This window comes from Capra hircus, chromosome 27 (genome assembly GCF_001704415.2).
Source record: "Capra hircus breed San Clemente chromosome 27, ASM170441v1, whole genome shotgun sequence".
Lineage (NCBI taxonomy): Eukaryota > Metazoa > Chordata > Mammalia > Artiodactyla > Bovidae > Capra > Capra hircus.
In genome coordinates, this window is record NC_030834.1 from 8,986,961 (window position 1) to 9,012,925 (window position 25,965).

The 25,965-nt window shown below is 55.4% G+C and overlaps 1 protein-coding gene across 4 annotated transcripts in view; it reads left to right on the forward strand.

Annotated features, from left to right (window-relative positions):
- ANK1 (ankyrin 1) overlaps nt 1-25,965 on the forward strand; it is a 241,294-nt gene that overhangs the window by 183,091 nt on the left and 32,238 nt on the right. For all 4 annotated transcript variants that reach the window (XM_018041977.1, XM_018041976.1, XM_018041978.1 and 1 more), the window contains exons 18-38: nt 932-1,030; nt 3,246-3,344; nt 4,073-4,171; nt 5,212-5,304; nt 5,746-5,818; nt 6,578-6,601; nt 7,872-7,965; nt 9,383-9,461; nt 11,502-11,599; nt 11,685-11,909; nt 13,030-13,184; nt 13,470-13,681; nt 14,186-14,390; nt 14,680-14,776; nt 15,040-15,268; nt 16,916-17,041; nt 17,392-17,511; nt 18,738-18,816; nt 19,049-19,123; nt 22,817-22,948; nt 24,982-25,128. In XM_018041977.1, the coding sequence (XP_017897466.1) occupies nt 932-1,030; nt 3,246-3,344; nt 4,073-4,171; nt 5,212-5,304; nt 5,746-5,818; nt 6,578-6,601; nt 7,872-7,965; nt 9,383-9,461; nt 11,502-11,599; nt 11,685-11,909; nt 13,030-13,184; nt 13,470-13,681; nt 14,186-14,390; nt 14,680-14,776; nt 15,040-15,268; nt 16,916-17,041; nt 17,392-17,511; nt 18,738-18,816; nt 19,049-19,123; nt 22,817-22,948; nt 24,982-25,128 (2,560 nt within the window). The remainder of the gene's footprint in view (nt 1-931; nt 1,031-3,245; nt 3,345-4,072; nt 4,172-5,211; nt 5,305-5,745; nt 5,819-6,577; nt 6,602-7,871; nt 7,966-9,382; nt 9,462-11,501; nt 11,600-11,684; nt 11,910-13,029; nt 13,185-13,469; nt 13,682-14,185; nt 14,391-14,679; nt 14,777-15,039; nt 15,269-16,915; nt 17,042-17,391; nt 17,512-18,737; nt 18,817-19,048; nt 19,124-22,816; nt 22,949-24,981; nt 25,129-25,965) is intronic.

A 25,965-nucleotide genomic window follows, 5' to 3' on the forward strand; every position in this document is an offset into this window, starting at 1 on the left:
CCACATATCAAGCAAGATTTCTGGAGTATTATCATCCTTGTGAGACAGATGGACTTCCCTGGTAGCTCAGATGGTAAAGAATACACCTATAATGCAGGAAGCGTGGGTTTGATCCCTGGGTCAGGAAGATCCCCTGGAGAAGGGAATGGCTACCCACTCCAGTATTCTTGCCTGGAAAATTCCATGGACAGAGAAGCCTGGCGGGCTACAGTCCATGGGGTCGCAAAGAGTCGGACATGACTGAGCGACTAACACTATACTATGCACTATGAGAAGGATGTGTTAAGAACTCCAAGAATCTGGCTTTTTTCAGTCCCAGCAGGATCTTCTATCGTTCCATCCTTTTTCCAGCAAATCACTGGCTGGGTGTGCAGATCACAGACTGCATTTAAATGGCACGTTTTTGTTTATGTTTTCTCAAGTGAGCCTTCCTTTGCCCTTGAGATTTGTCATTGCTAATCCCTGTTTTCTTGATAAGCAAACCAAGACTTCGAAGCTCATCTCAAGTTGTGGAAATAAGAAATGTTACCACTGAAATGGACAATAAAGTTCATGTAGTTCAGATATTAGCAAACTACGGCTTGAAGGCCAAATCCAGCCCACCACTTGTTTGTATAAATAAAGTTTTGTTGGAACACAGCCATGCCCATTTGTTTACCTGTTGACATGTACACTTTCTCACTATAACTGATGGAGTTAAGCCTAAAATATTGATGATCTGGCCCTTAGCAGAAGCCATTGCTGACCTCTGGTTTAGTTCAACCACTTCATGTTTTCATTAAGGATGTGGAGGCCTAGAAGAGCTTGCCTGAGGTCAAATAGCTGGTTGGTGGCTACAGAGCCAAGTGTGACTCCCAAACCTCAATGCTTTCCCAGCATGACCTAGAACTCTGTCTTGGCTGCAAACTGATGAACTTCTTTTCCTTCCCAGAGTGGACTCACTCCCCTCCATCTGGTCGCACAAGAAGGCCACGTTCCAGTGGCAGACGTGCTGATCAAACACGGTGTCACGGTAGACGCCACCACCCGGGTAAGACTCACAGCCTGCATCCTGTCCACACTTTCCCCCTGCGCCCGCGCGCCTACTCGCTCTGGCCTCCCTCACTGGTCCATCCCAGGAGTTTGGAAACCCCAAGGACACAGCGGCCCATTCCTGTCTGCCACTTCCTAGGGGCAGCAGTGGACCCCAGGCCAATGGGCTCACTTTCTAGTGGGGAGTTTAAGAAGTTGGTTGGACATTTGAGCCTCTGTAGCGAGTCATGATTCCAATCCCTGTCTTACATGAGCCAGGTGTCAAAATGTCAGGCTTCCCTGGATGCACTGGAGAATTCTGTGCCTTCTAGTCTGGCATTTGGCTCGGAGCAGGTCAGCATTCCTTGAGCCTCTGTGTGCAGAGGGTTGGCAGGGGGGGTGGGGGGGTGGCTGTGGGGTGGGGGATAGAGAACAACCCAGTGCCCAGCACACAGTGGATTCTGCCTCGAGGCACCTGCAGATGATGTTAGAGCAGAAAGGGACAGCGGGTGTGATGTCCGGTGCAAGGAGGGCGCTAGTGAACCAGAAGGAGCATAGAGGGAGGGGAGGGTTTCTCCATTTGGTGGGAAAAGGAGGCTTCCTGGAAGAGGCATCATTTTGTTCCTTTTCACTGCAAGGCAAGTGTATTAAATGAAAGAGACAAAGCAACACCCCTCCAGCCCCAGCCCCCTCCAGAGCCCACCAGGAACACCAGTCGGTAGCGTGACATTAAAGGCTCCCAGAAAAATCCAAGACGTATTTGATCCCCAACTGCCTACAGCCTCTACAGGAACCTGCTTAAAACCCAAGAATGTTCTGGACCTTTGAGGTTCTCTCACCAGCCCAGTTTAGTCTTTTGGGATCTTGCCCTGAGAGATCCCGTACTGTGAGTTAGAACTTGTTGCTGCTTTTGTTCAGTTGCTAAGTCTTGTCCAACTCTGCGACCTTATGCGCTACAGCACTCCAGGCTTCCCTGCCCTTCACCATCGCCCAGAGTTTGTTCAAACTCATGTCCATTGAGTCAGTGATGTCATCCAACCATCTCATCCTCTGTCACCCCCTTGTCTTCCTGCCTTCAATCTTTCCCAGCATAAGTGCCTTTTCCGGTGAGTCGTTGCTTCGCATCAGGTGGCCAAAGTATTGCAGCTTCAGCTTCAGCATCAGTCCTTCCAATGAAGATTCAGGGTTGATTTTCTTTAGGACGGACTGGTATGACCTCCTTGCTATCCAGCGGACTCTTAAGAATCTTCTCCAACACCACAGTTGGAAAGCATCAGTTCTTCAGCGTTCAGCCTTCTTTATGGTCCAACTATCACGTCCATACATGACTACTGGAAAAACCATAGCTTTGACTAGGCAGACCTTTATTAGACCTTAGAGATCTCAAAGCCAGCCTGTCACTTCAGGTCCAGCCTGCAGGGTCTGGATCCAGGTGAACTCCAGGATTAGGCTCCCCAGGACACTTAGGGGCCGAGAGAGCCTTGGCCTGTCAGCCTGTGGAGGGAGCGCTAAAATATTCAGCAAAACAGCTTCCTTGAGAATTACCTCCCCTGCAGACAAAATTCAAGTGAATAAATACCCAAAGTCCATTCATTCCAATCCATGGCCAGTTCCTACCCTCATGGTACCACCTGGTAGCCCAGGCAGCAGGGCAAGGCGGGTCTTGTCCGGGTCAGCAGGGACCTCCTTCTCATGCAAGGCCTCTGCCCTGCCAGCTTCCCTGGCTCTCCGAGGGACCTGTCTTGGCTTCAGCAGCATGGATCTCTCCCGGCTTTCCTCCTCCTTCTTTGCTGCCCCCTCCCCACCCTCTTTTCTGAACTCCCTGTAACTATTGCCTCAGTTCCATGAGCCCCACTTTTTTCTCACCATACTTCATCTGGGGAACTTCGCTCACCACCAAGGCTTAACGCCCACGGGTGCCTCCTTGCCGGGCCCTTTCCCCAGACCCAGGGCCAGTTTTCCCATCACCCGCTTGCCCGCCCCCCTTGAGTCTCCCCTGCTCACCTCACACTGCGCTTGCCCGACGCCAAACCCCGTGCCCCTCCCAGGCCCCTGGCCTCCGACAGCCTGGACAGCTGAGCCCAGGGAGCCACTGCCAGCCTTGCCAAGGCCTCCTCATCCATCCTCCCCTTTACCGCCGTTACCGTGCGAGTTTCCTTCTCGTCCAGCTCAGAGTGACTCGTGTTGTCCCCAGAAGCCCTGCCAGTCACCCTCTCTCCTCTCTTACTTTCCAGATGGGTTACACTCCACTCCACGTGGCCAGTCATTACGGGAACATCAAGCTGGTGAAGTTTCTGCTGCAGCACAAGGCAGACGTCAATGCCAAGACCAAGGTATGGGGATGCCTGAGGCAGAGACACGCTGGGACCACCTCCCCCTCTTTGCTGCAGGGCTTGCACCTGGACAAACATCTCCTCCAGCAACAAAAATACAAAGAATCTATAAGGGACTAAAAATAACCCCGTGCCTGAGCAGCTGGGGCAAGTCATGGACAACAAGATACACAGAGACCGCAAACCCAACTGCCACTTCTAAAGAGCCGGGAGCAAAAGCAGGCTATCAGAAGCAAAAGCAGGGTCCTGTGCATGCCCCCTGCATGCAACACCACCCAAAGGCAAACCACCTGAGTCACCCCTCCAGCCTGACCCTTGGACCCGCCCTACTGTCGCTCCATGTCAGGAACCAGCTTGTCCCTTCCCCCTGGGGAGCAAGCAAGGAAGCCTGTTACTTGTTTTCAACCCCCCATCCCCTCTGCAGCAGGGGCCCCAGTAAAGCCTTGCCTGAGTTTCTTGTCTGGCCTCTGATCAATTTCTATTGACTGGAAAAGCCAAGGACCCTGGTCGGTAACAAGACCAGTGCCAAACTCAGAGGCACCTATAATCACTCTGGGCACACGTGGGGCTCCGCCACAATTTTCAGCTTTGACGCTGGAGGAAGAAATGGGGAAACTGCTTTTTTTTTTTTACTTTGCATACAGAAGACATAGGCTCTGTGGTGGGTGGGTAGTGCTAGCTCATCTCTGTCGCTAGCTCATCCTCCCAAATGTCTACCTGCTTTACAGCTCGGATACAGCCCCTTGCACCAGGCGGCTCAACAAGGCCATACAGACATCGTGACACTGCTTCTCAAACATGGTGCTTCCCCAAACGAGGTCAGCTCGGTGAGTACCGCCCGGGGTCCCTGATTCCAGAGACCTGCTCTCATGGGGGCCGCTGAGACGTCCCTTCACCCGGGAAGCTCAGGTCAGCCTCCATTGCGTCGGGGGCCCGAACAGGCTCCCCGGGGCATGGGGAAGGTGGAAGTTTATCCTAGTAGCACCGCTTACCCTCTCCCTTTTATTTTTATTTAAATGTTGTCAAAACCTTCTGCAAAATCCCTGCTAAAATCTGTGAAGCTGTTCTCAGTGTGACGAGAGTGAACAGAACCAAATGTATTGGGTGGGTCCTGATGTTTGGGGGCCTCGGGGTCTTCAGCCACATCAGCGGTCACTGTTCAGCGGTCATTTCCTCCCCAAGCAGTGGGACTGTCAGAGATACTGGCTTATCTCTGTGACTGCCTCCAGCTTGGAGAGCGTGAGGACCTTTGATTGTCACCGTGGTTGCTGAAGCCATCGCTGTGGGTGGGGCCCAATCTGCATGGGGTAGACCCTGGGAGCAGAGAACTTTGAAAGGGCGTGGGTTCAATCCCTGGTCAGGGAACTGAGGTCCCATATGCCATGTGGTATGGCCAAAAAATTAAAAAAAGAAGGAAAGCCTCGTTATCCATTTAGTTTCAGTTAGCCCTTCCCTTTAAAATCAGAGTAGAAATTTACCCCTCCCTTATTTTCTGGTGACTTGTGATTTCCGGCTGGCCTGAGAAGAGTTCACCGAAGTATGTGGGTTATTTGAACCGTTTCCACGAACAGTAACTAACACCCGAAGAACCAGCCTTGGGAGCCGTGGGCAGTACCACCCGGGGCCCTCCTATTCCTGCAACCCCAGCTGGTATCTCCCCGGCTCTGACCTCCCACTGCCTCCCTTTCGGCCGCTCTTGGCTTCGGTGCTGAGATCTCCTCTGAACACCCAGCACTGGAGGTTTAAGTACCTCGGCACCTCGTCTCCTTGAGCACCACTGACCACGTGTGCAGGGTCTTGCTCTGAGTGTGAATGATTGGGGTGTGTGTCTCGGCTGATCATGCCGTCCGTCTGCTCTTCTCCCCAGGATGGAACCACGCCTCTGGCCATAGCCAAGCGCTTGGGCTACATTTCTGTAACAGACGTGCTCAAGGTTGTCACCGATGAAACCAGCGTCGAGGTACGTCTGTTCCTCCCCTGCACACCCACCTCAGACACGCACAGCCGTGGAGCGTGTTCTGGAGTCCTGGAGTCCTGAGGGAAACTTGAAGCCCAAAGAATTGAGGGTTGGGGGTGCAGTGGAGGGGGGTCCTCCTCTATCAGGTGGGGCTTTACTGCCACCTGGTGGGCAGAAGAGTTGGGGCGTCGACCAGACCAAGGGGTGGCCCAGATGGAGCTGAGGTTAGCCACCAGGCAACCAGCAGCTGGGGTTCCCTTCATCTCTCCTTATAGTTCCTGCCAGACCCCCGGAGGCCCTCTTAGCTGTCCTTTTCCTTGTTTGGGATAGACCTCCCTTCTCATCTCCTTCCAGTCTCCACTGTCATAACCAGATAACTGCCAGCTGGGTGAACGGGCCCACTGCGGTGTTGGGGTTGAATTCCTCGCTTTTTTCTCTTTTCAGTTGATCACAGACAAGCACCGGATGAGCTTCCCAGAGACTGTGGATGAGATCCTAGATGTCTCTGAAGATGAAGGTACAGGCTGGGATCCATACCACGTGCGGGTCGAGTCAGGTTGAATGAAGGGGGCCCCTCGGGGCTCTGAACACTCACTCAGGGGGCCTCTGGCCACCACCCCGGGTCACCAGGTCATCAGAGTCACAGCTGGACAGAACCACTTTCTAATGATGCTGTCCGTTATCGAAAGGGCTTCTTTAATGTGATTTTAAGAGAAGGAAATCTACATCACAGAGATTAAAAACAGAAAATCCCAGAAAGTTGCATAAATACATGAGTGTTTGCATATAGCATACCTGGAGTGTGATTCTGCTCAGATCAGCTCTCAGAGCCGTAAGGAACTGTCATAAAATTCCACCTGGTGCGTTCCTTGTGCTTTGAACGAATAGCAAGCTGTTCGATATAAAATGCGTTAAGAATTCCTTTTCATCAGCTGCTCTTCAGACCACATGGTGGGTCAGTCAGTTTTGGGGGTGGATCCATTATGAAATGACCATATTTCCCACTTCTGTGGGCCTCAGGGTACTTGTAGTACTTTTCCTGCCTCAAGTACACCTGTCTCCTTGCTTAAATTGGGAGAGAATCCTCGTGATAAAGAAGGGTGGAGCTGGGCCAGATTCTCTCTCTGCCCCCTTCCATCTTGGTAGCCCAGGGGGTGTGTAGCCTGGCGGGCTAGGTGGTAAAAGCTCTCCTGAACGCCCTTGAATGAAACACCCCTCACTTTACCTGACTTCAAACCTGTCCTTCCTTAAACATGGCTCTTTCTTTGCTTTCCAGGAACTGCTCATATAACTATAATGGGTATGAAACTCTCTGTTCCCTGTGGTCCTTTCTCATGAGTGCATTTCATCCTCAGCAACCCAAGCTCTCACTAATCCACCCCTGCTTTCCATAACAATCGGAGTTTGACTCAAACAGGACATTTCCGCCTGTAAGGTCTATGCCCTGGTGGGCGGCTCCAGCCTGTCCACGTCTGTGTCCATGCTACCTGCCACTGTGTCTGCGGTCATAACTGCATGAGCTGCTGCGGTTCCATCCTGTAGGCTCCTGACAACAAGGCCAGGAAGGGCCGCTGAGGGGCAGGAGAGGACTCTGCGAGGTCCAGGGCCCCCGCTCCAGGGCAAGGAGGAGAGAGAATCAAAGAGGCAGACAGAGGTTGAACCTCCTGGTGATGGGCTTCGGGAATGCAGATTCAGCCGCTGAGGTTACACAAGTCCCTAGTGCCTCTCCAGACGGATGGGCTCTGTTCCATGGGCGTTTGTTTTTCTGTTGCATGTGGTGTGGAAAAGAACAGAAGCACCTCTTTAGAGAAAGAGCACCCTCCACAAGGGCTGTTCTGAAGTGGAACTTGTCAGGCAAAGAAGGTTCCTTCCAGGTCTTCCCTGGTGGTCTAGTGGTTAAGACTTTGCACTTCCAGAGCAGGGGTTGTGGGTTTGAGCCCTTGGTCAGAGCTTCCCTGGTAGCTCAGCTGGTAAAGAATCCCCCTGCAATGCGGGAGACCTGGGTTCGATTCCTTGGTTGGGAAGATCCCCTGGAGAAGGGAACAGCTACCCACTCCAGTACTCTTGGGTTTCCCTGGTGGCTCAGCTGGTAAAGAATCCGGCTGCAGTGCAGGAGACCCTGGTTTGATCCCTGGGTTGGGAAGATCCCCTGGAGGAAGGAAAGGCTACCCACTCCAGTATTCTGGCCTGGAGAATTCCATGGACCATATAGTCCGTGGGGTCACAAAGAATTGGACACGACTAAGCGACTTGCACTTTCAGGGAACTAGTCCCACATGTTGCGAGGCACGCCACCACCCCTCCCCCCAACCCCCAAAAGGAAGAAAGTTCCTTTTGATTGAGTTGTTTTCTTCTCCAAAGCCTGGTGCAGTCTCTGTTAGGGACTGGCTGCCTGGCTCCAGGGCTGTTGGTGGAAGGTGAAGATGTTGCTATGGTCCCCTTCGAGCATCAGAGACCTTGCCCCATGCCCCGGCGGGGGCCAGCATTGAGAGGAGGAGCAGAAAAAACACTTTTTAAAAAGAAAGAGGGTATTTCCTTCCTATCACTCACTTAAACTTGTGTGGTTTCAGGGGAGGATCTTGGCTCCAGGGCAGAGAGGCCGGATGCCAGGGATGTAGATGAAGAGAAAGAGCTGCTGGACTTTGTGCCGAAGCTGGACCAAGTGTGAGAAATGCTCCCATTGGCGGCGGGGGGCGGGGGGGGGCGCGGTGGTCCCCCTCCCCAGACTCAGGGTAGAAGATTCCGGAGCAGGGAGGTTCCAGGAAGCCCAGGCCTGGACAGAGAGCTGGTCCAGTGTCTTAGGATAAGCCAGCCCTGCACCGGGGGTGCCAGGCGGGGGCCGAGGCCTCCCTTAGAGCCTGCCACCCTCTCTGGGGTCCCTGCCCCCCGCTGTTCCTCCTCCCCTCCCTCAGTGCTCTCTCCACACCTCTCCCCTTTTCAAACACTCAGTTTTGCACCAGAAATATCCACTCAGGGAAATCCCATTAGAAACTGTTGTCAGAAAAGGGGTGGGTTATTATAGGATGGAGTTTCCCTGGTGGCTCAGAGGGTAAAGAATCTGCCTGCAATGCAGGAGACCCAGGTTTGATCCCTGGGTTGGGAAGATTCCCCTGGAGGAGGGCACAGCAACCCATTCCAGTATTTTTGCCTGGAGAATCTCATAGACAGAGGAGCCTGACGGGCTACAGTTCATGGGGTTGCAAAGAATCAGACACAGCTGAGTGACTAACACACACACACATATTATAGGATTACATGAAATCACATGTGTGAAACTTTGGAAATTGTAAAGCACCGTAGAATTTAGAGAACCTTTCATTCAATTAAGAAATTTAAATAATAAGAAAGAAACTATTGCTAAGCTGAGCTCACAGGCCAGCCACGTCCCTCCATCAGCTGGTCCATTAGGGAACATCCACAGAGGGTCTGCATCTGCCTGGCACGTGTTTCTCATTCCTCCGGGAATGCGGTGAGCTATTCCCATGTGCGTGTGTTGGCGCACACAGGGATTCTGTGAACGAAGGTGAAAGCGACAACTTTGTAGAAACACTGAGCCCTTTGGGGTTTTCTGAAAAGACAGACGTGTGCCAGCTTGGTCCCAGGGCTTATGAGGGCCACGGACCAAGGAGAAGGGACCCTGTGATTAGTATTACTGAACTTCAGTTAGAAACACAAAACCAAGACCTCAACCACAGAGAACCTACATATGTATTTGGTAGAATGAAAACACACACCCAGTGGTCAGACCATGATGCAGAATAAGATGTTACAGCCAGAGCGAGAGTTCCCTCAACAAGGGGACTAAGGCTACAAAACTGGGGTGGTGCGTGCAGGAAGACTTCCTGGAGGAGGCAGTCTTTCAACTCGGGCTCAAGACAGGCTCTGGGGAAAGGCCTAGAGGTGGAGGAGGGCAGGCCAGGATGTAGCACCTATGCCAGTAGGGTTCAGATGGTGGAGGGGCGGGATTGGCTTGGATAGGTGATCCTGGAGGTACAGAAATGTCTCACTGAGGTGCCCAGTGGAAGATGACGGGCTATGCAGAAGGATCGTGCCCTGATGTCCTAATGTCCTCGGCGTACAGGGTGGAATCCCCAGCCATCCCACGGATTCCCTGCGTCACGCCTGAGACAGTGGTGATCAGAGCTGAAGAGGCAGATCAGGTGAGATGCGTCCTTTCTCTTACCTCCTCTTGGCGGGGAACAGATTCCCCGGGCAGTGATTGCTCTGAGATGACCTGAAGCACGGGAAGAATTCATAAAGCTCACAGCACTTACCAAGCCCCACGGATCCCAGGTTTCATGACTCTTCTGCAGCAGCTGCACCCCCAGAACTCATATAACCCCAGCTATTGGAGATCTGAGTCTCTGAGAGCCTGAGGGTGCCTGGGATGCCCTCATGCTAGTCTTGGCAGGGCTGAGAACTGGCAGCACAAGTTCTGGCTCCTAAGCCTGTGTTCTCTTGCACACACGCCCTGAGCACACGCTGTCTGCACCCGTGGGGGCCATGGGTCCCGGTACCAGAGAGGGAGCCCCAGGCTGCAGCCACACCTCTGTGGAGCTGCGGGCAAGTCCGGAACTTAGCACCTTTTTGTTTCACATCCATAAAAACAGGACAGTTTCTGCCTCATGTTCCCCAAGGGATTACTGGGAGCTTAAAAATACCAGTCCAGGTGGAAAGGGGATGTCAAGGAGAGCTGTCCTCAGCATGGCCATTACTCATTATAGTACCCTATTTGTGGCTTCCCCCAATGCTGCTTGAATTTGTCCCCCAAATGTGTGGGACGACTTAAAACAATGTAATGCTCCTTGATTTAATTTTTATGCCAGCTGGCACTTTTTTTTTTCCCCAGCAGCAAAGAGGTTTTCTGGGATCAGAAGGAAGCAGTGTAGTGATCGGCCGCCCTGAGCTTGGTCACTGAGCCAGACATGTAGGTTTTCCAGCTAAGGCTGGTCTCTGCCTCCACCCTGAAGGGATGCATGTCTGAAAGCAGCGGCGGAAGGCCTGGACCTGAGTGTGGCATTGGGAGAGGATGGCTGTGACGCGGTCCGGTCCGCCCTCCCACCCTAGGGCAGGTCGCAGGGCTGACGGTGGTGTCATGCCGTGGGGCCGGGGAGGGAGTTTGGGAGATACGGTCAGATACGGCCCTGGCACTGCCACGGCACATTCACCTGGTGCTTCCGAAGACGGCGACGAGAAAGCTCCAAGGGGACCCGGGTTCTGCTGTTCCCTGCCCAACCGTGTGCTCTGAGGCCCTACTAAGTCATGAACCGAGTCAGCAGGGGCTTCCTGGAGTCCCGCCAGGCACCCTGGAGGGGACCCTGTGTGGGAGGACGCAGGAGCAGATGGTCCAGCTGGGGAGGGTCTCAGAACGCAGGGGGGTGACTACCCAAGGGCTCAGTAGCCTTGGCGGCGGTGGGGAGCCCTTCCAGATCAAAGTCAAGGGCAAGGGCTCTCAGAGGAGGCAAGAGGCGGACGATGCACAGAGTGGTCCAACAAAGGAGACGGACGTGGGCACCTGGGCTAATGGAGATGCCAGAGTGAGGGCCAAGTTGAGAATAAAGCGGGAGGGGTAGATCCAAACCGACAGGCTTCGCGTCCTCGCGATGGACATGCCTTGGGCCAAGGCAGCCCTGAGGCCCTGCAACTACAGCATCACTGTGAGGAGGCGGAGCCGCCCATTTGCAGAGGAAGAAGTGGGAAGCGCCCCCGCCCCCGGCATGGGGGGGGGTCTGTTCTTTTTCCCTTGATGCCCCAGTTCACGTGGCTTGCCCAGAGCCAAGCAGCTCGTAGGTGATGGCGTGGGCTCAGGCGCCAACTTGCGTGTGAAAAGGAGCTGCGTGGAGCTCACGTGGCAGGGTTCACGGGGCAGGTGGGGCAGGGGGCAGGCTGGAAGTGCAAGTGGCACATGAGCTGAGACCGAGGCTGGATGGGAAGGACACGCTCCAGCGTCGGAAGTCTGGCCCAGGGTCCTGAGCCAAGGAGAGGCTGTGTAGGTCCCAGGAGGCCTGTGCTCCCTTTTAGACTCTGGGTAAGCTTTGTCCCAAAGGGTCAGTGAGTTCCGGGTAGCACTTCCTTCTCTGGGCCCTTGGTGGCTGGCCGAGCCTCCCTGGCCTCTGCGAGAGGTCCACTGGCCGGGACTATCGGCTGTAGCTATGGCCTGCGGGTGATAACAGCTGGCCTTTCCCCCACCCTGTCCCCAGGTGTCCAAAGAGTACGATGAAGACTCTCTGATCCCCAGCAGCCCGGCCACAGAGACCTCGGACAACATCAGCCCTGTGGCCAGCCCGGTGCACACAGGGTGAGTGCCCCGGGAGGGGCTGGCAGCCCTGGCCCCGCTCGCCCGCCCGCCCGGGAGAGGCCGACACGGACCCGCTGTGCCCTAGGTTCCTGGTGAGCTTCATGGTGGACGCCCGCGGGGGCTCCATGCGGGGCAGCCGGCACAACGGCCTGAGGGTGGTGGTCCCGCCGCGGACGTGCGCGGCGCCCACCCGCATCACCTGCCGCCTGGTGAAGCCCCAGAAGCTGCCCACGCCGCCGCCGCTGGCCGAGGAGGAGGGCCTGGCCAGCAGGGTCATCGCGCTGGGGCCCACGGGGGTCCAGTTTCTGAGGTGAGAGGTCACTCCCCTGCCCCTGACCAGTCCCTGCTGAGCCTGGGCTGAGGGGAGGCGAGCCCAGAGTCCCCACCCCGCCTGCTTTCTCTGTGTCCTGACTTGTCAGAACTAGAAGCCCCTGGGCTCCTAGGTACACATAGGAGGCTGGTGCCTGGCGCGAGCTTAGCATCCTCAGGTCCTGGGTGATGCTCTTAGAAGGGGATGAAGACGGCTACTTTGGAGGACCGCCTGGGGGTCCTTAGTTAAGTTCTGAAATGGTCTTCGTGGAAGACAGCCTTGCGGCCTTGTTCCCAAGGACAAGACTGATGGTTTCGGAGGCCCCCCTCACCTTTCCTGCCACAGACCTGCTTCTCCTGGCAACCCTGCATCCTTCAGGCACCACAGGATCCATGCTGGCACAGGCCTGGCCCAGGAGGCCCTGACCTCCCGTCTGCATCCATGGCCTGGCTTGCCCCCCGCCCCCGTCTTTCCTCCAGCAACTGCAGAGCAGCTAAAAACTTTCAAGTTCATTTCCCCTTAAAATGTGACGCTCAAAGCCATCCTTCTTCGCTTCCCTGGTGGCTCAGCAGTAAAGAATCTGCCTGCAGTACAGGAGATTCAGGTTCGATCCTGGGGTCGGGAAGATCCCGTGGAGGAGGGCATGGCAACCCACTCCAGTATTCTTGCCTGGAGAATCCCACGGACAGAGGAAGCCTGGTGGGCTACAGCCCATGGGGTTGCAAAGAGTCAGACACGACTCAGTGACTAAATAACAGCAATGACTACAACCATTCTCCCGAGGAAATGCCACTGTCTAGACTGACAGAGGAGGACGCTGAGGCTCAGAGGAGTTTGGTCCCCTGTCCAGGACATGGATGGGTACTCGAAGTCAGGTCCAAGGTCAGGGTTATTCTGGCCGTGGCAGGATGCACTCTGCGAAGTGAGATTGGGCCTGATGAGAGAGTCCTGGGGTGTCTCGGGAATATGAGGCAGGTCTGTCCGCTGTGAGGACCAGCCCATCGGGGGGCCCCCCGCTGCACCCCGCCTGCCTGCTCTTGCCTCCCGAGCCCATGGCCATCACCCATATGGCACACACACCTGCGTCCAGCCCCTCCCCTGTACCTTCTGTCCCCCTCAGCCCTGTCATCGTGGAGATCCCCCACTTCGCCTCCCAAGGCCGTGGGGACCGAGAGCTTGTGGTGCTGCGGAGTGAAAACGGCTCCGTGTGGAAGGAACACAAGAACCGCTACGGAGAGAGCTACCTGGACCAGATCCTCAATGGGATGGATGAAGGTGATCGAGTGCCCGGGGGCCCAAGCAGCGCCTTCCTCCCGGAGGAGGGGTTTGAGGCTACGCTGGGGGTGGTCTGGTGGGGCCTCCTGGGGTAGGGGACGCCCTGAGAGTCTAGGGATGGCCCAGCCCCGGCGCCCAGGCCCCCTGCAGCCTGGGCTCCTTGTGCTGCTCCCTCGGGGCCTAGACTCTCTCCCACCCCTGCCGGAGGGGGCCGCTGGAGCTGGGACGAGGGGCCCTGGAGGCCTGCGGCGGTGACCGCGGGCGGGCGTGTGCGTGTGGTTGCAGAGCTAGGGAGCCTGGAGGAGCTGGAGAAGAAGCGTGTCTGCCGCATCGTCACCACCGACTTCCCCCTGTACTTCGTCATCATGTCGCGGCTCTACCAGGACTACGACACCATCGGCCCCGAGGGCGGCTCTCTGACGAGCAAGCTGGTGCCCCTGGTGCAGGCCACCTTCCCCGAGAACGCGGTCACCAAGAGGGTGAAGCTGGCCCTGCAGGTGATGCACGCGGCCCCTCCTTGGCTGCTGGGGCCCCATCAACCTGGACCGGGTTCAGGGTGTCAGGGCCCTCGGAGATAGCCCGCGTCCTTGGAGATAGCCTTCATGCCCCCCAGGACATCTCTACCTGTCGGTCCACTGCCTAAAACAATCTCGTCAGAGCTCTGACCTTAAGCTCAGAAGAGAGTTGGGTGGCCGGGATAGGGCAGATGCTCTGTTAAGTTGCAGGAAACCCTAGATGGCGTGTTCAAACCGCCAGGTCAGCATTGAGGGGAAGCCACGTGGCTCCCTGGACAGGTGCCTAATGTCGAGCAAGGCCCCGAGGAGTGGGGAGAGCAGGGAAATGGGGGTGGGGGCTCAGACAGGGGAGCTGGGCAGGACATCAGCAGGATGGCCCCACACGCCCCCAGGGGACCTTCGAACCTGCCAGGACAGCCGCTCTCATCCCCGCCCATGAGCCCCTCGGCTGCTCCGGGCTGAACATCCCCCTTGGGCACCTCACAGGCCCAGCCTGTACCTGATGAGCTGGTCACCAAACTCCTGGGCAACCAGGCCACATTCAGCCCCATCGTCACTGTGGAGCCGAGGCGCCGGAAGTTCCACCGCCCCATCGGCCTCCGCATCCCGCTGCCCCCGTCCTGGATGGACAACCCCCGGGACAGCGGGGAGGGGGACACTACCAGCCTGCGGCTGCTCTGCAGCGTCATCGGTGAGGGACACCCCCTTGGTCCTGGTCCTGCCGTCTGGGGAGACGGGAGGGGATGGAGCTGGGGAGTGATGGGGCCCTCGGAGGGATGGGGGTTCTGCCTCTGGGTAGAGTCTCCCTGTCCCTGAAGAGCCCTCAGACCCCAGAGGAGGGGGTCCTCCCAGGGGGGACGAGGTCACACGGTGCAGGGTGGCGGGGTGGGGGGTGCCTGGGATCAGGGCCTCAGCCAGGTGTGCACGCCCTGCGTCGGCCTCTGGAGACGGTCCCCCAGCCCTGTCTACACCTGTGGCAGGAGGAACCGATCAGGCCCAGTGGGAAGACATCACGGGGACCACCAAGCTGGTCTATGCCAATGAGTGCGCCACCTTCACCACCAACGTCTCTGCCAGGTGAGACCCCGCCCTGTGGCCCGACTCCCCGGGCCCTGCATGAAGGGGGGTGGCGCTGTCCCTGGGGCGGCCGCACTCAGGCTGACCTTGTGCCCGAGTGCCCTCCGCTGTCCCTCCCCTTCTCCACCTGAAAGCGCCGCCCCCCTACCCCCACCAGGGCTGTCTGAGCGGCCACCGCCCTGCTCACAGCCTGTCCTGTTGGATGGAGGGGACGCCCCCACCCTGGACACTTAGGGACCGGCTCAAAGCTGCCCTCCTTTCAGGTTCTGGCTGTCGGACTGCCCCCGGACGGCTGAAGCCGTGAACTTTGCCAACCAGCTGTACAAGGAACTGACTGCGGTGCCCTACATGGCCAAGTTTGTCATTTTCGCCAAGATGAATGACCCCCGGGAAGGGCGTCTGCGATGCTACTGCATGACAGACGACAAGGTGGACAAGACGCTGGAGCTTCACGAGAACTTCGTGGAGGTGGCCCGGAGCAGGGACATCGAGGTGGGGGCCCCGCCCGGGCGCATTCCTCGAGGGGGATGGCACCTCCAGGGGTCGGGGGGAGGTGGCGCTGGAGCCCCAAGCCGTCAGGAGGGCGGCCTCTGCAGAGGGGTTCCTGGGCATGTCCCTCTGAGTCCCTCTTGAAAAGCATCCTTGGGGGGCCACCCCAAAGCTGAGGACACCACCCTGTGTTTCTCAGGGAGGCAGCAGGCTGTCAGCCCAGTGGTACTAAGAGCTGACGTTCATTAAAATCCTCACTTCCCAGATGCTATTAAAAGTGCTTGAGGGACTTCCCTGGTGGTACAGTGGTTACAACTTCACCTTCCAATGCCAGGGGCATGGGTTCGATCCCTGGTCGGGGGACTAAGATCCCACATGCCTTACAGCCCAGAATCCAAAACATGAAGCAAAAGAGATATTATAACAAATTCAATAAAGACTTTAAAAACGGTTCACACCAAAGACAAAAAAATCTTAAAAAAAATTTTTTTTAATAGAAAATAAAAAGACTCAAGTGATATCATCTCCCCTGATTCTTACAAAGGGGTGTCCTTTTCTTATCCCCAGTTTACAGACAAGGAAACAGGCTAGGCAGATTAGGTAACCTGCCCGAGGTCACAGCTAAGTTAATGGTAGAGAAAGGACTTGTCCTACTCTCTCTGCCATACCAGGGTTTGGGCGGTGCCCAGACGGGGAAGCAGGGGAGAGCTTGGGCAAACGGGAGAGCCGTGACGTGCGGGGCCTTGGTGTGAAGCTGTCGCCCATCCTGGAGTCCTCACTCGGGTTAAGATGTGTAACAAGCAAGGACCTTGCCCAAGATCTGGCCTCAGAGGCTGTCCTAAGCCTTCCAGGGGTTCTGATGGGCCAGAAGGAGGAGCCCAAGGCTGGGACCTGCCTCAAAGGCTGTTTGGGGCACTAACCGGGCAAAGGGTTGTGTCTCTTTGGGCCTCAGTTTCCTCATCTGTCAAATGGGTTCTTGGTAACTTCTCCATGGAAAGTATCATATACACAGTAGGGAATGTTATACCATAGGTGAGATTAAAATACCGCGTGATTTCTGGCACTCGCATAAACGAAACCTTGCTGGATGGGCATTAAAAGAGAGAAATGCTTTCGGGAGCTGGATTATGATCTGCTAGTGGAGAAGGCGATGGCACCCCACTCCAGTGCTCTTGCCTGGAAAATCCCATGGACAGAGGAGCCTGGAAGGCTACAGTCCATGAGGTCGCTAGGAGTCGGACACGACTGAGCGACTTCACTTTCACTTTTCACTTTCATGCATTGGAGAAGGAAATGACAACCCACTCCAGTGTTCTTGCCTGAAGAATCCCAGGGACAGGGGAGCCTGGTGGGCTACCATCTGTGGGGTCACACAGAGTCAGACATGACTGAAGCGACTTAGCAGCAGCAGCAGCAGTGGAGTTCTGGAGTCCTTTGATAAGCAGTGGCGATCAACCACACAGGGAGACATGAAAAGTCTTGCTTATTATAAAAACCCTTTGAAGTAAAGAAGCATCTGCCATGACCTTTCTAAAACCCTCCATGGGGCTTCCCAGGGCACAGCCTCTGGGGTCATGGGGAGGGAGAGACCAGGGCTGCCAGGTGGGACCGAGCGTCTGCATGGTCCCACCTGCTGCCTCTTTCCCGCAGGTTTTGGAGGGCATGCCCCTCTTCGCTGAGCTCTCGGGGAACCTGGTGCCCATCAAGAAGGCCGCTCAGCAACGGAGTTTCCTCTTCCAGTCCTTCCGGGAGAACCGGTTGGCCATTCCCGTCAAGGTGTGCCCTCCTCTCACCCACCCATCACCCAGGTCTAGAAGTTCAGGAGGCAGAGGCTCCAGAGCCGGCCAGGCTGGTGCCCAGGGTCGGGGAGGCGGATGTCCTCTGAGCCGGCTGGGCTGGTGGCTGGGGTCAGGGAAGGGGATGTCCTCTGATCCGGCCGGGCTGGTGGTCGGGGAAGGGGAGGTCCTCTGAGCCGGCTGGGCTGGTGCCCAGGGTCGGGGAGGGGGATGTCCTCTGAGCCGGCCGGGGTTGGGGAAGGAGAGGTCCTCTGAGCCAGCCGGGCTGGTGGCCGGGCTCGGTGGGGCGAGGGTGGCCCCTGACCCTCCATTCTGTGTCACTGAGTCCAGGTGAGGGACAGCAGTCGGGAGCCTGCAGGGTCCTTGTCCTTCCTGCGCAAGGCAATGAAGTACGAGGACACACAGCACATCCTCTGTCACCTGAACATCACCATGCCGCCCTGCACCAAGGTGAGCACCCCACCGGGGCCCTCAGTCAACAGACGGCCCGAGAGCCCCCCCAACTCCCCACCCCCCGGGGCGGAGAAAGGCCCTGGGCTCTTCTCTGACACAGGCTGTGGCCCAGTCTTTCCTGCAAAGCTCAGGAACAAACGTCAGGCTGCAAGGGTGACGCCTGTGTCCACCCCGAGGCCCCGAGCTTCCTGGGACGCCTCCTCCAGGAGGTTGGAAGGCAAGGCCTGAGAACCGGAGGGCTGGTGGCTGAAGGTGTCCCAGCCACAGCAGGGCTTCTTCGGAGCCTCTTTCTCTTGAGCTTGCTGAGGGGCCAGGCCCCCCCAGAGAAGGGAAGCCTGGTATCTCAGCCTAGGGCTCTGAGCTCAGCGGAGGCACGAGGACCGCGCATCACCAGGGCCAGGGAGCACCAGGCTGCACCAGGCATGGAGGGGCCTCCTCTCCCGTGTTGGTGTTTTCACCATCAGCCTTTCATCCCCAACAAGACAAGCAAGGCCACGTCCAAACGTCGAGGCTAGTTTTCTTTCCTAAGGACAAGGGGGAACCAACTTCTTTTTCACCAGAGGGGCTCCTGAAGCCTTGAACAAGCACCCCGCTGCCTGGCCACAGGGCCAGCATGCAAAGGCTTGGGCATCAAAACAGGTCTTTTGAGCAGAAAGGAATTCAGAAAGAAAAGCTCGTTGTTGTTGCTGTTTTTAGAATTCAAACCCCAGCTCCACTGATTACTGTCTGAGCGGCCTTGGGTGGGTTGCCCCAGCTTCTGGGCTGGTGGCTTGGGAAGAATGATGGTACCTGCCTCAGGCAGCTCTGACCATCAGGCAGGGCTTGGCATGTGATTAGGGCTGCGTGAGCTTATTATTGGGCTTCCCCGGTGGCTCAGTGGTAAAGAAGCCACCTGCAAGTCAGGAGACGCTGGTTCGATCCCTGAGTCAGGAAGACCCCCTGGACGAGGGCACAGCAACCCACTCCAGTATTCTTGTCTGGAGAATCCCATGGACAGAGGAGCCTGGTGGTCTACAGGCCACAGGGTTGCAAAGAGGCAGATATGACTGAAGCCACTTAGCATGCACTCACGAGCTTATTACTATCACTAGAGATAAAGCACGTGAACCTCATCGACTCCCTCTCGCTGCCCCCCTACACACAGCCTGTGTGTCATGGGGCTGCCTGTCGCCAGGGTGTCCTCCCCACACCCACAGCACCCCCTCCTGGTCTCTTTCCTGCAGGGCAGCGGAGCCGATGAACGGAGGAGGACGCTGACACCGCTGGCCCTGAGATACAGCCTTCTCAGCGAGTCCACAACGGGTACTCACCTCTCTGTGCTCACTCGCTTCCAGGGGGCAGCGAGGGAGGTCATGTCGCCGGGAGCTCCCCGAGCAGACACCATTGGCTCAGCCCTCGGCTGGGGTCTCCACCAGGCTCAGCCGCCGATCGGGGGACTCGGAGCGTGACCTGAGCGCTCTCTAGGTCCCCCACCCATGCTGGGCAGTTCTGTGTCCTGCCAAGGGCGCTGAACAGAACGCCGTGCTTCCCCCAGGTTTCCTCAGTGGCACAGACCGGGCCGACATGAAGATGACTCTCATATCGGATCACCTGGGTCTCAGCTGGACCGGTGAGTCAGGAATTGGGGCGAAAGAGCAGGGGGCCTGTCCACACCTCCCTCTGCACGCCTCCCCTCTGAACAGCAGCGCTGACAGTGTTGCTAAGCCTCTTCCCACCGTTCACTGTGCACCTGACCCAGGGTTGTCTCTGATGGGCCTGTTGCCCAGACAATGCCTTTGGGTACCAAGGGAGGTGGCCCCCTCCCTCCTCCATTTCTCTCTAGTTTTCCTCTTGAAAACTCAACTTCTGACATTACAGGAGACCTTAGGGCAGATCCAGTCTGCCCATTTTACAGATGGGAAGGCTGAGATCCCACTAACAAGGGTGACTTTGGTTGTGCGGCAAGTTATTGATAGAGCCCTGAAAAGACCAGCAAACCAAGAACACACAAGCAAACGCAAAATGTGTGTCCTGACTGCCTGCCACTCCCTACACCACACATGTCATCTGTCCTGCCAGGGGCTTTGTTGAGGGAAAGGAGGAAAGACAAGGGCAAAAAGCCTCTGCTGCTGCTTCTTGGTTTTATGGGTGTGTATGTTCATATGTGTGTGTTGTGTGTGTGTGTGTTGTGTATGTGGTGAGTGTGTATGTTGTGTATGTGCATTGTGTATGTGATGTATGTGTCTGGTGTGTGTGTGTGTGGTATATATATGCTGCATATGTGTCCTGTGTGTGTTGTGTATATGTTGTGTTTCTGGTTTGTGAGTGTGTATTGTGGTATGTGTATGCAGTGTGTGTGTTTATGTGTATTGTATATGTGGTATGTGTTTTTGTGGTATGTGAGTGTGTGTGTGGTGTGTAGTGTGTGTGGTGTGTGAGTGTGTATGTGTATGTGTGGTGCATGTGTATGTGATGTATATGGGTTGTGTGTATGCGGTGTGTTGTATATGTGGTGTGTGTGTGTGTTGTGTATGTGGTGTGTGTGTTTTGTGTATATGGTGTGTGAGTGTGTATATGTGTGGTTTGTGTGTATGTGATGTGTATGTGTTGTGTGTATGTGGTGTGTTGTGTATATGGGGTGTGTGTGTGTGTGTGGTGTGTGTATGTATGTGTGGTTTGTGTGTATGTGATGTACATGTGATGTGTGTGTGTAGTGTGGTGTGTATATGGTGTGTGTGTGTATGTGGTGTGTGATGTGTGTGGTGTGTGTATATGTGGTGTGTATGTGGTGTATGTATGTGGTGTGCTGTGTATGTGTTGTGTGTGTGGTGTGTTGTGTATGTTGTGTGTGTACATGGAGTGTTGTGTGTGTGGTGTGTGTATGTGTTGTGAATGTGCTGTGTGTATGTGGAGTGTTGTGTATGTGGTGTGTGTACATGGAGTGTTGTGTGTGTGGTGTGTGTGTGTGGTGTGTGTATGTTTTGTGTATGTGGTGTGTGTGTGTGGAGTGTGTGTGTGTGGTGTGTGTACGTGGAGTGTGTGTATGTGGTGTGTGTATGTGTTGTGTATGTGGTATATGTATATGGAGTGTTGTGTATGTGGTGTGTGTGCATGGAGTGGTGTGTGTGTGGTATGTGTATATGGTGTGTTGTATGTGTGGTGTGTGTATGTGGAGTGTTGTGTATGCGTTGTGTGTGTGTTGTGTTGTGTATGTTATGTGTGTACATGGAGTGTTGTGTGTGTGGTGTGTGTGTGGTGTGTGTATGTTTTGTGTATGTGCTGTGTGTGTGGTGTATGTTGTGTGTATACATGGAGTGTTGTGTGTGTGGTGTGTGTGTGTGTTGTGTATGTGGTATGTGTATGTGGAGTGTTGTGTATGTGGTGTGTGTGCATGGAGTGGTGTGTGTGGTGTGTGTATGTGGTGTGTTGTATATGTGGTGTGTGTCTGTGGAGTGTTGTGTATGTGGTGTGTGTGCATGGAGTGGTGTGTGTGTGTTGTGTATGTGGTGTGTGTATGTGGAGTGTTGTGTATGTGGTGTGTGTGCATGGAGTGGTGTGTGTGGTGTGTGTATGTGGTGTGTTGTGTATGTGGTGTGTGTCTGTGGAGTGTTGTGTATGTGGTGTGTGTGCATGGAGTGGTGTGTGTGTGGTGTGTGTCTGTGGAGTGTTGTGTATGTGGTGTGTGTGCATGGAGTGGTGTGTGTGTGGTGTGTGTATGTGGTGTGTTGTATATGTGGTGTGTGTCTGTGGAGTGCTGTGTATGTGGTGTGTGTGCATGGAGTGGTGTGTGTGTGTTGTGTATGTGGTGTGTGTATGTGGAGTGTTGTGTATGTGGTGTGTGTGCATGGAGTGGTGTGTGTGGTGTGTGTATGTGGTGTGTTGTGTATGTGGTGTGTGTCTGTGGAGTGTTGTGTATGTGGTGTGTGTGCATGGAGTGGTGTGTGTGTGGTGTGTGTCTGTGGAGTGTTGTGTATGTGGTGTGTGTGCATGGAGTGGTGTGTGTGTGGTGTGTGTATGTGGTGTGTTGTGTATGTGGTGTGTGTCTGTGGAGTGTTGTGTATGTGGTGTGTGTGCATGGAGTGGTGTGTGTGGTGTGTGTATGTGGTGTGTTGTGTATGTGGTATGTGTATGTGGAGTGTTGTGTATGTGGTGTGTGTGCATGGAGTGGTGTGTGTGTGGTGTGTGTCTGTGGAGTGTTGTGTATGTGGTGTGTGTGCATGGAGTGGTGTGTGTGTGGTGTGTGTATGTGGTGTGTTGTATATGTGGTGTGTGTCTGTGGAGTGTTGTGTATGTGGTGTGTGTGCATGGAGTGGTGTGTGTGTGTTGTGTATGTGGTGTGTGTATGTGGAGTGTTGTGTATGTGGTGTGTGTGCATGGAGTGGTGTGTGTGTGGTGTGTGTATGTGGTGTGTTGTGTATGTGGTGTGTGTATGTGGAGTGTTGTGTATGTGGTGTGTGTGCATGGAGTGGTGTGTGTGGTGTGTGTATGTGGTGTGTTGTGTATGTGGTATGTGTATGTGGAGTGTTGTGTATGTGGTGTGTGTGCATGGAGTGGTGTGTGTGTGGTGTGTGTATGTGGAGTGTTGTGTATGTAGTGTGTGTACATGGAGTGGTGTGTGTGTGGTGTGTGTATGTGGCGTGTTGTGTATGTGTACGTGGAGCGGTGTGTGTGTGGTGTGTGTGGCACACGCACGTCCTGGTTCTCACCATCACTTTCCACGCTGGTCTTCCTCATCCCTGAAGAGGCTCAGCTCCTGTGCTCTCCTCTAAAGCACCTGCGAGAAACAGCCATGAAGACAGCGGGAGAGGAAGAGCTTGCCTTCTGCGATGGTGCCTTGCGTTTAGATGGGGACTTGTATTCCCGTTTTAAATGTAAACAGCGCCTTTTCCTGAAGAAACACAAATACACAGATGTGTTTCCGTTATGACTGCTTCCCGAGGGAAGGGCGGCGGCTTTTGCCTCACCAACAGTGCCCAGGGCATCGGCTGTTCAGCCCTCCCCCAGGACCCCAGCTGGTCCTGCGACCTTCTGCGGCTCAGCCTCGTCACCCGTGTTCCAAGTGACGACAGCGAGAGTGTCCGTTCATTCATTCAGTCAGTCCTTACTACTCTCCCGTGATCATGCCTCCTCCTGGCGCATTTCCTGGGGATGCCGCAGGGCAGGTGGCACCTTACCCTAGGCACCCTTGGGAAGGAGGCTCCAAGTCCACAGGGGACTGTTCTCTATCTCGGGGTACTCCTCGGGGCGCCCCGCTCCCCACTCAGGCTCGGGGCCAGGGCCGGCTCCAGCTGGCCTCACCCTGGTCTTGGTTCCTTGCGTGCAGAGCTGGCCCGGGAGCTGCAGTTCAGCGTGGACGACATCAACAGGATCCGCGTGGAGAACCCCAACTCCTTGCTGGAGCAGAGCCTGGCCTTGCTGAACCTCTGGGTCACCCGTGAAGGCCAAGACGCCAAGAGTCAGTACCGGGCGGGGGCGCAGCTGGGACCCTTCTCTCCCCAAAGCCCATGCCAGGGAGCTCACCAAGCAATTCTCTCTAGAACTTCTCCCTCCAGACTCCCGGGGTGCTGTTGACCTTTGGAGCCAATCTCTTCTGCACACTCTGTCTCTCACACACACATACACAAGTGCACACACACGCAGGCACACACCTCTGAGGGTCCCTGGTCTTCTGGGCAATCCCGCCAGGAGGGCACATCAAAACCTTGGCCATGACCTCTTCCCATTCTCAGGATGAGTTTGCAATCACACTGTTACTGTTACTGGGTTTTTTTTGTATTTATTTTTTTTTTAATTTTTATTTTTACTTTATTTTACTTTAAAATACTGTATTGGTTTTGCCATACATTGACATGAATCCACCACAGGTGTACATGTGTTCCCAAACATGAACCCCCCTCCCACCTCCCTCCCTGTTACTGTTACTGTTAAGTTACTTCAGTCGTGTCCGACTCTGTGCAACCCCATATACAGCAGCCCACCAGGCTCCCCCGTCCCTGGGATTCTCCAGGCAAGAACACTGGAGTGGGTTGCCATTTCCTTCTCCAGTGCATGAAAGTGAAAAGTGAAAGTGAAGTCGCTCACTAGGACCCCTAAAAGATTGCATCTGTGTAGGGTGTGTGTCTCTTGGTTGAATTTCTCAAACGAGGACTGTTCCCTCAGAGCCCAGCCAGGAGTCCCCTCGGATGCAGTTCTTGTTCCCCCAGGGTTTTCTTCAACCTGGAGGGAAGATGTGACTCACTCTTTTCAGCTCCTCAACCACATTCCCGAACACAAAACACTAAGAGAAAACTGAGTGTTTACGTTTGCATCTCAAATCAACTGGCAAGGACCAAAGATTTCCAAAGGACAGGATCCAATTCTCCTCACTCTCATTTTCTTGTAGTATTCTTCTTGTCATTGTCGCTAAGTTGTGTCCAACTCTCTGCGACCCCATGGACCGTAGCTTGCCAGGCTCCTCTGTCCATGGGATTCTGCAGGCAAGAATACTGGAGAGGGTTGCCATTCCCTTCTCCAGCAGATCTTCCCGACCCAGTGTTTCCTGCATTGGCAGGTGGACTCTTTACTGCTGAGCCACCAGGGAAGCCCCAGTATTCCTTTTGGGTTACAAAAAGAAAAAAGAAAAAAACAGTCTTTCCATGCCTTGAAATTCACCTTGGGGTTTGGAAAAGATCTGTTAAAGGATAACAAAACCCAAGCCTCCCTCACTTTACTGTGCTTCAGAGATACTGCATTTCACCCCCCCCCCAAATTCATCAAGTCTGTTGGTGCCAATTTCCAGCAGCATCTGCTCACTTTGTGTCCGTCACATTTGGGGAATTCTCTCAGCGTTTCACATTTTCTCATGACGACTGCATTTGTCCTGCTGATCTGTGATCAGGGTCCTTATGTGACTATGAAGACTCACTGAAGGCTCAGAGGAGAGTTTGCATTTTTTAGCCATAAAATACCTTTAAGATATGTACCTAGTTTTTTTTCTAGACACAGTGCTATTGCACACTTAATAGACGAGTGTAGTGTAAACATAACTTTCATATGCACTGTGTATCAGTTGCTCAGTTGTGTCTGACTCCACCGACTGCAGCCCTCCAGGCCCCTCCCTCCATGGAATTCTCCAGGCAAGAATACTGGAGTGGGTTGCCAGTCCCTTTTCCAGGGGATCTTCCCCACCCAGGAATCGAACCCGGGTCTCCTACATTGCGGGCAGATTCTTCACCATCTGAGCCACCAGGGAAGCTCCTGGAAAATCAAAAAGTTTGGTTTCTGGCTCTTGTTGGCTTTATTGCATAGTGTGGACGGAAACTGCATCATCTCCAGGTCTGCCTGACTTCTCCTAGAGGTAGTTTGTTTGGACTTTTAGAAGAGAAGAGGCCTGCAAGCCCCTCACCCCCGCCCACACCACACATACTCGAGTTCAGAGCCCGCGGGCGGCCCACGTGGCCTGCTTGGGTAGCTGCCCGCGAGCGCCCTCTCCCTCCGCTCTGCCCGCAGTGGAGAACTTGTACGCCGCCCTGCGGAACATCGACCGCGGCGAGATTGTGAACATGTTGGAGGGCTCGGGCAGGCAGGGCCGCAGCCTCAAGCCCGACCGCCGGCCCGCCGACCGCGACTACTCGTCGTCCCCCTCCCAGATGAATGGTGAGTGTCCCCCGGGCGTGAGGGGCAGGCCGAGCCGCCGCCGCCGCCTGACCCTCCCTGGAACCTTCTCGCCGGGTGGCTGGTCAGTCTCCCTCTGGATGGGCGGTGGTGAGAGCAGAGGTGATGGGGGTCCCGGGGGAGGGGGGCGCAGCAGGATAAGAGGGGCGGCCGCCGCCCCCGCTCCGCTACCCTCCCCTGCTTGCCGCGCCCTCCGGCTCTGCGCAGACCCACCTGCGACCCCTGTCCGTCGGTAGGCACGAGGTTCTCGCGCAGGTCTCGGTTGGGGACTAGCGGAGAGGTGTCCTTAAGCCCTCGGGCTACCCCTTCTCTGGGGCTAAGCGGGCTTTTTCCATCAAGCTGGTTTCTGCTTTTGTCTCCCTTTTTTCTCGCCCCATCCCTTCCGGATCACTTGTTTGGACGCGGTTTGGCCTGGCACGGAGCCCCTCCCCCTCCGGTGACCCCGCTCCACGGGGGCTTGACCTTTGCCTCCAGCACCCCCTCTGCGGCCTTTAGGACACCTTCCTTGCAGCAGAGGACGGGCCGTGTAGGGAGCAAGGCCCAGATCCCCTTTCCCCTCCATCTGCATCCCTAATCCCAGCGCACAGAGGCAGGCCCGGCTGCCTCCTGCTGGGATGGTGGAAGCTGGGACCCTTCCTTTCCTCTTGATCTCTTGACTCCACGTGCTCGGCCATCACTCTCTTTAAAACCCACCAGTTGGATCAGAGACCTGAGGTTCCATACAGGTCTCGAAAAACAATTTGGTTCTGGGGACCGGCTTTCCAGGTGCAGGGTATGCCCCCCCACCCTACCCCTCCAGCTTGCCCACCGACTTCCCCC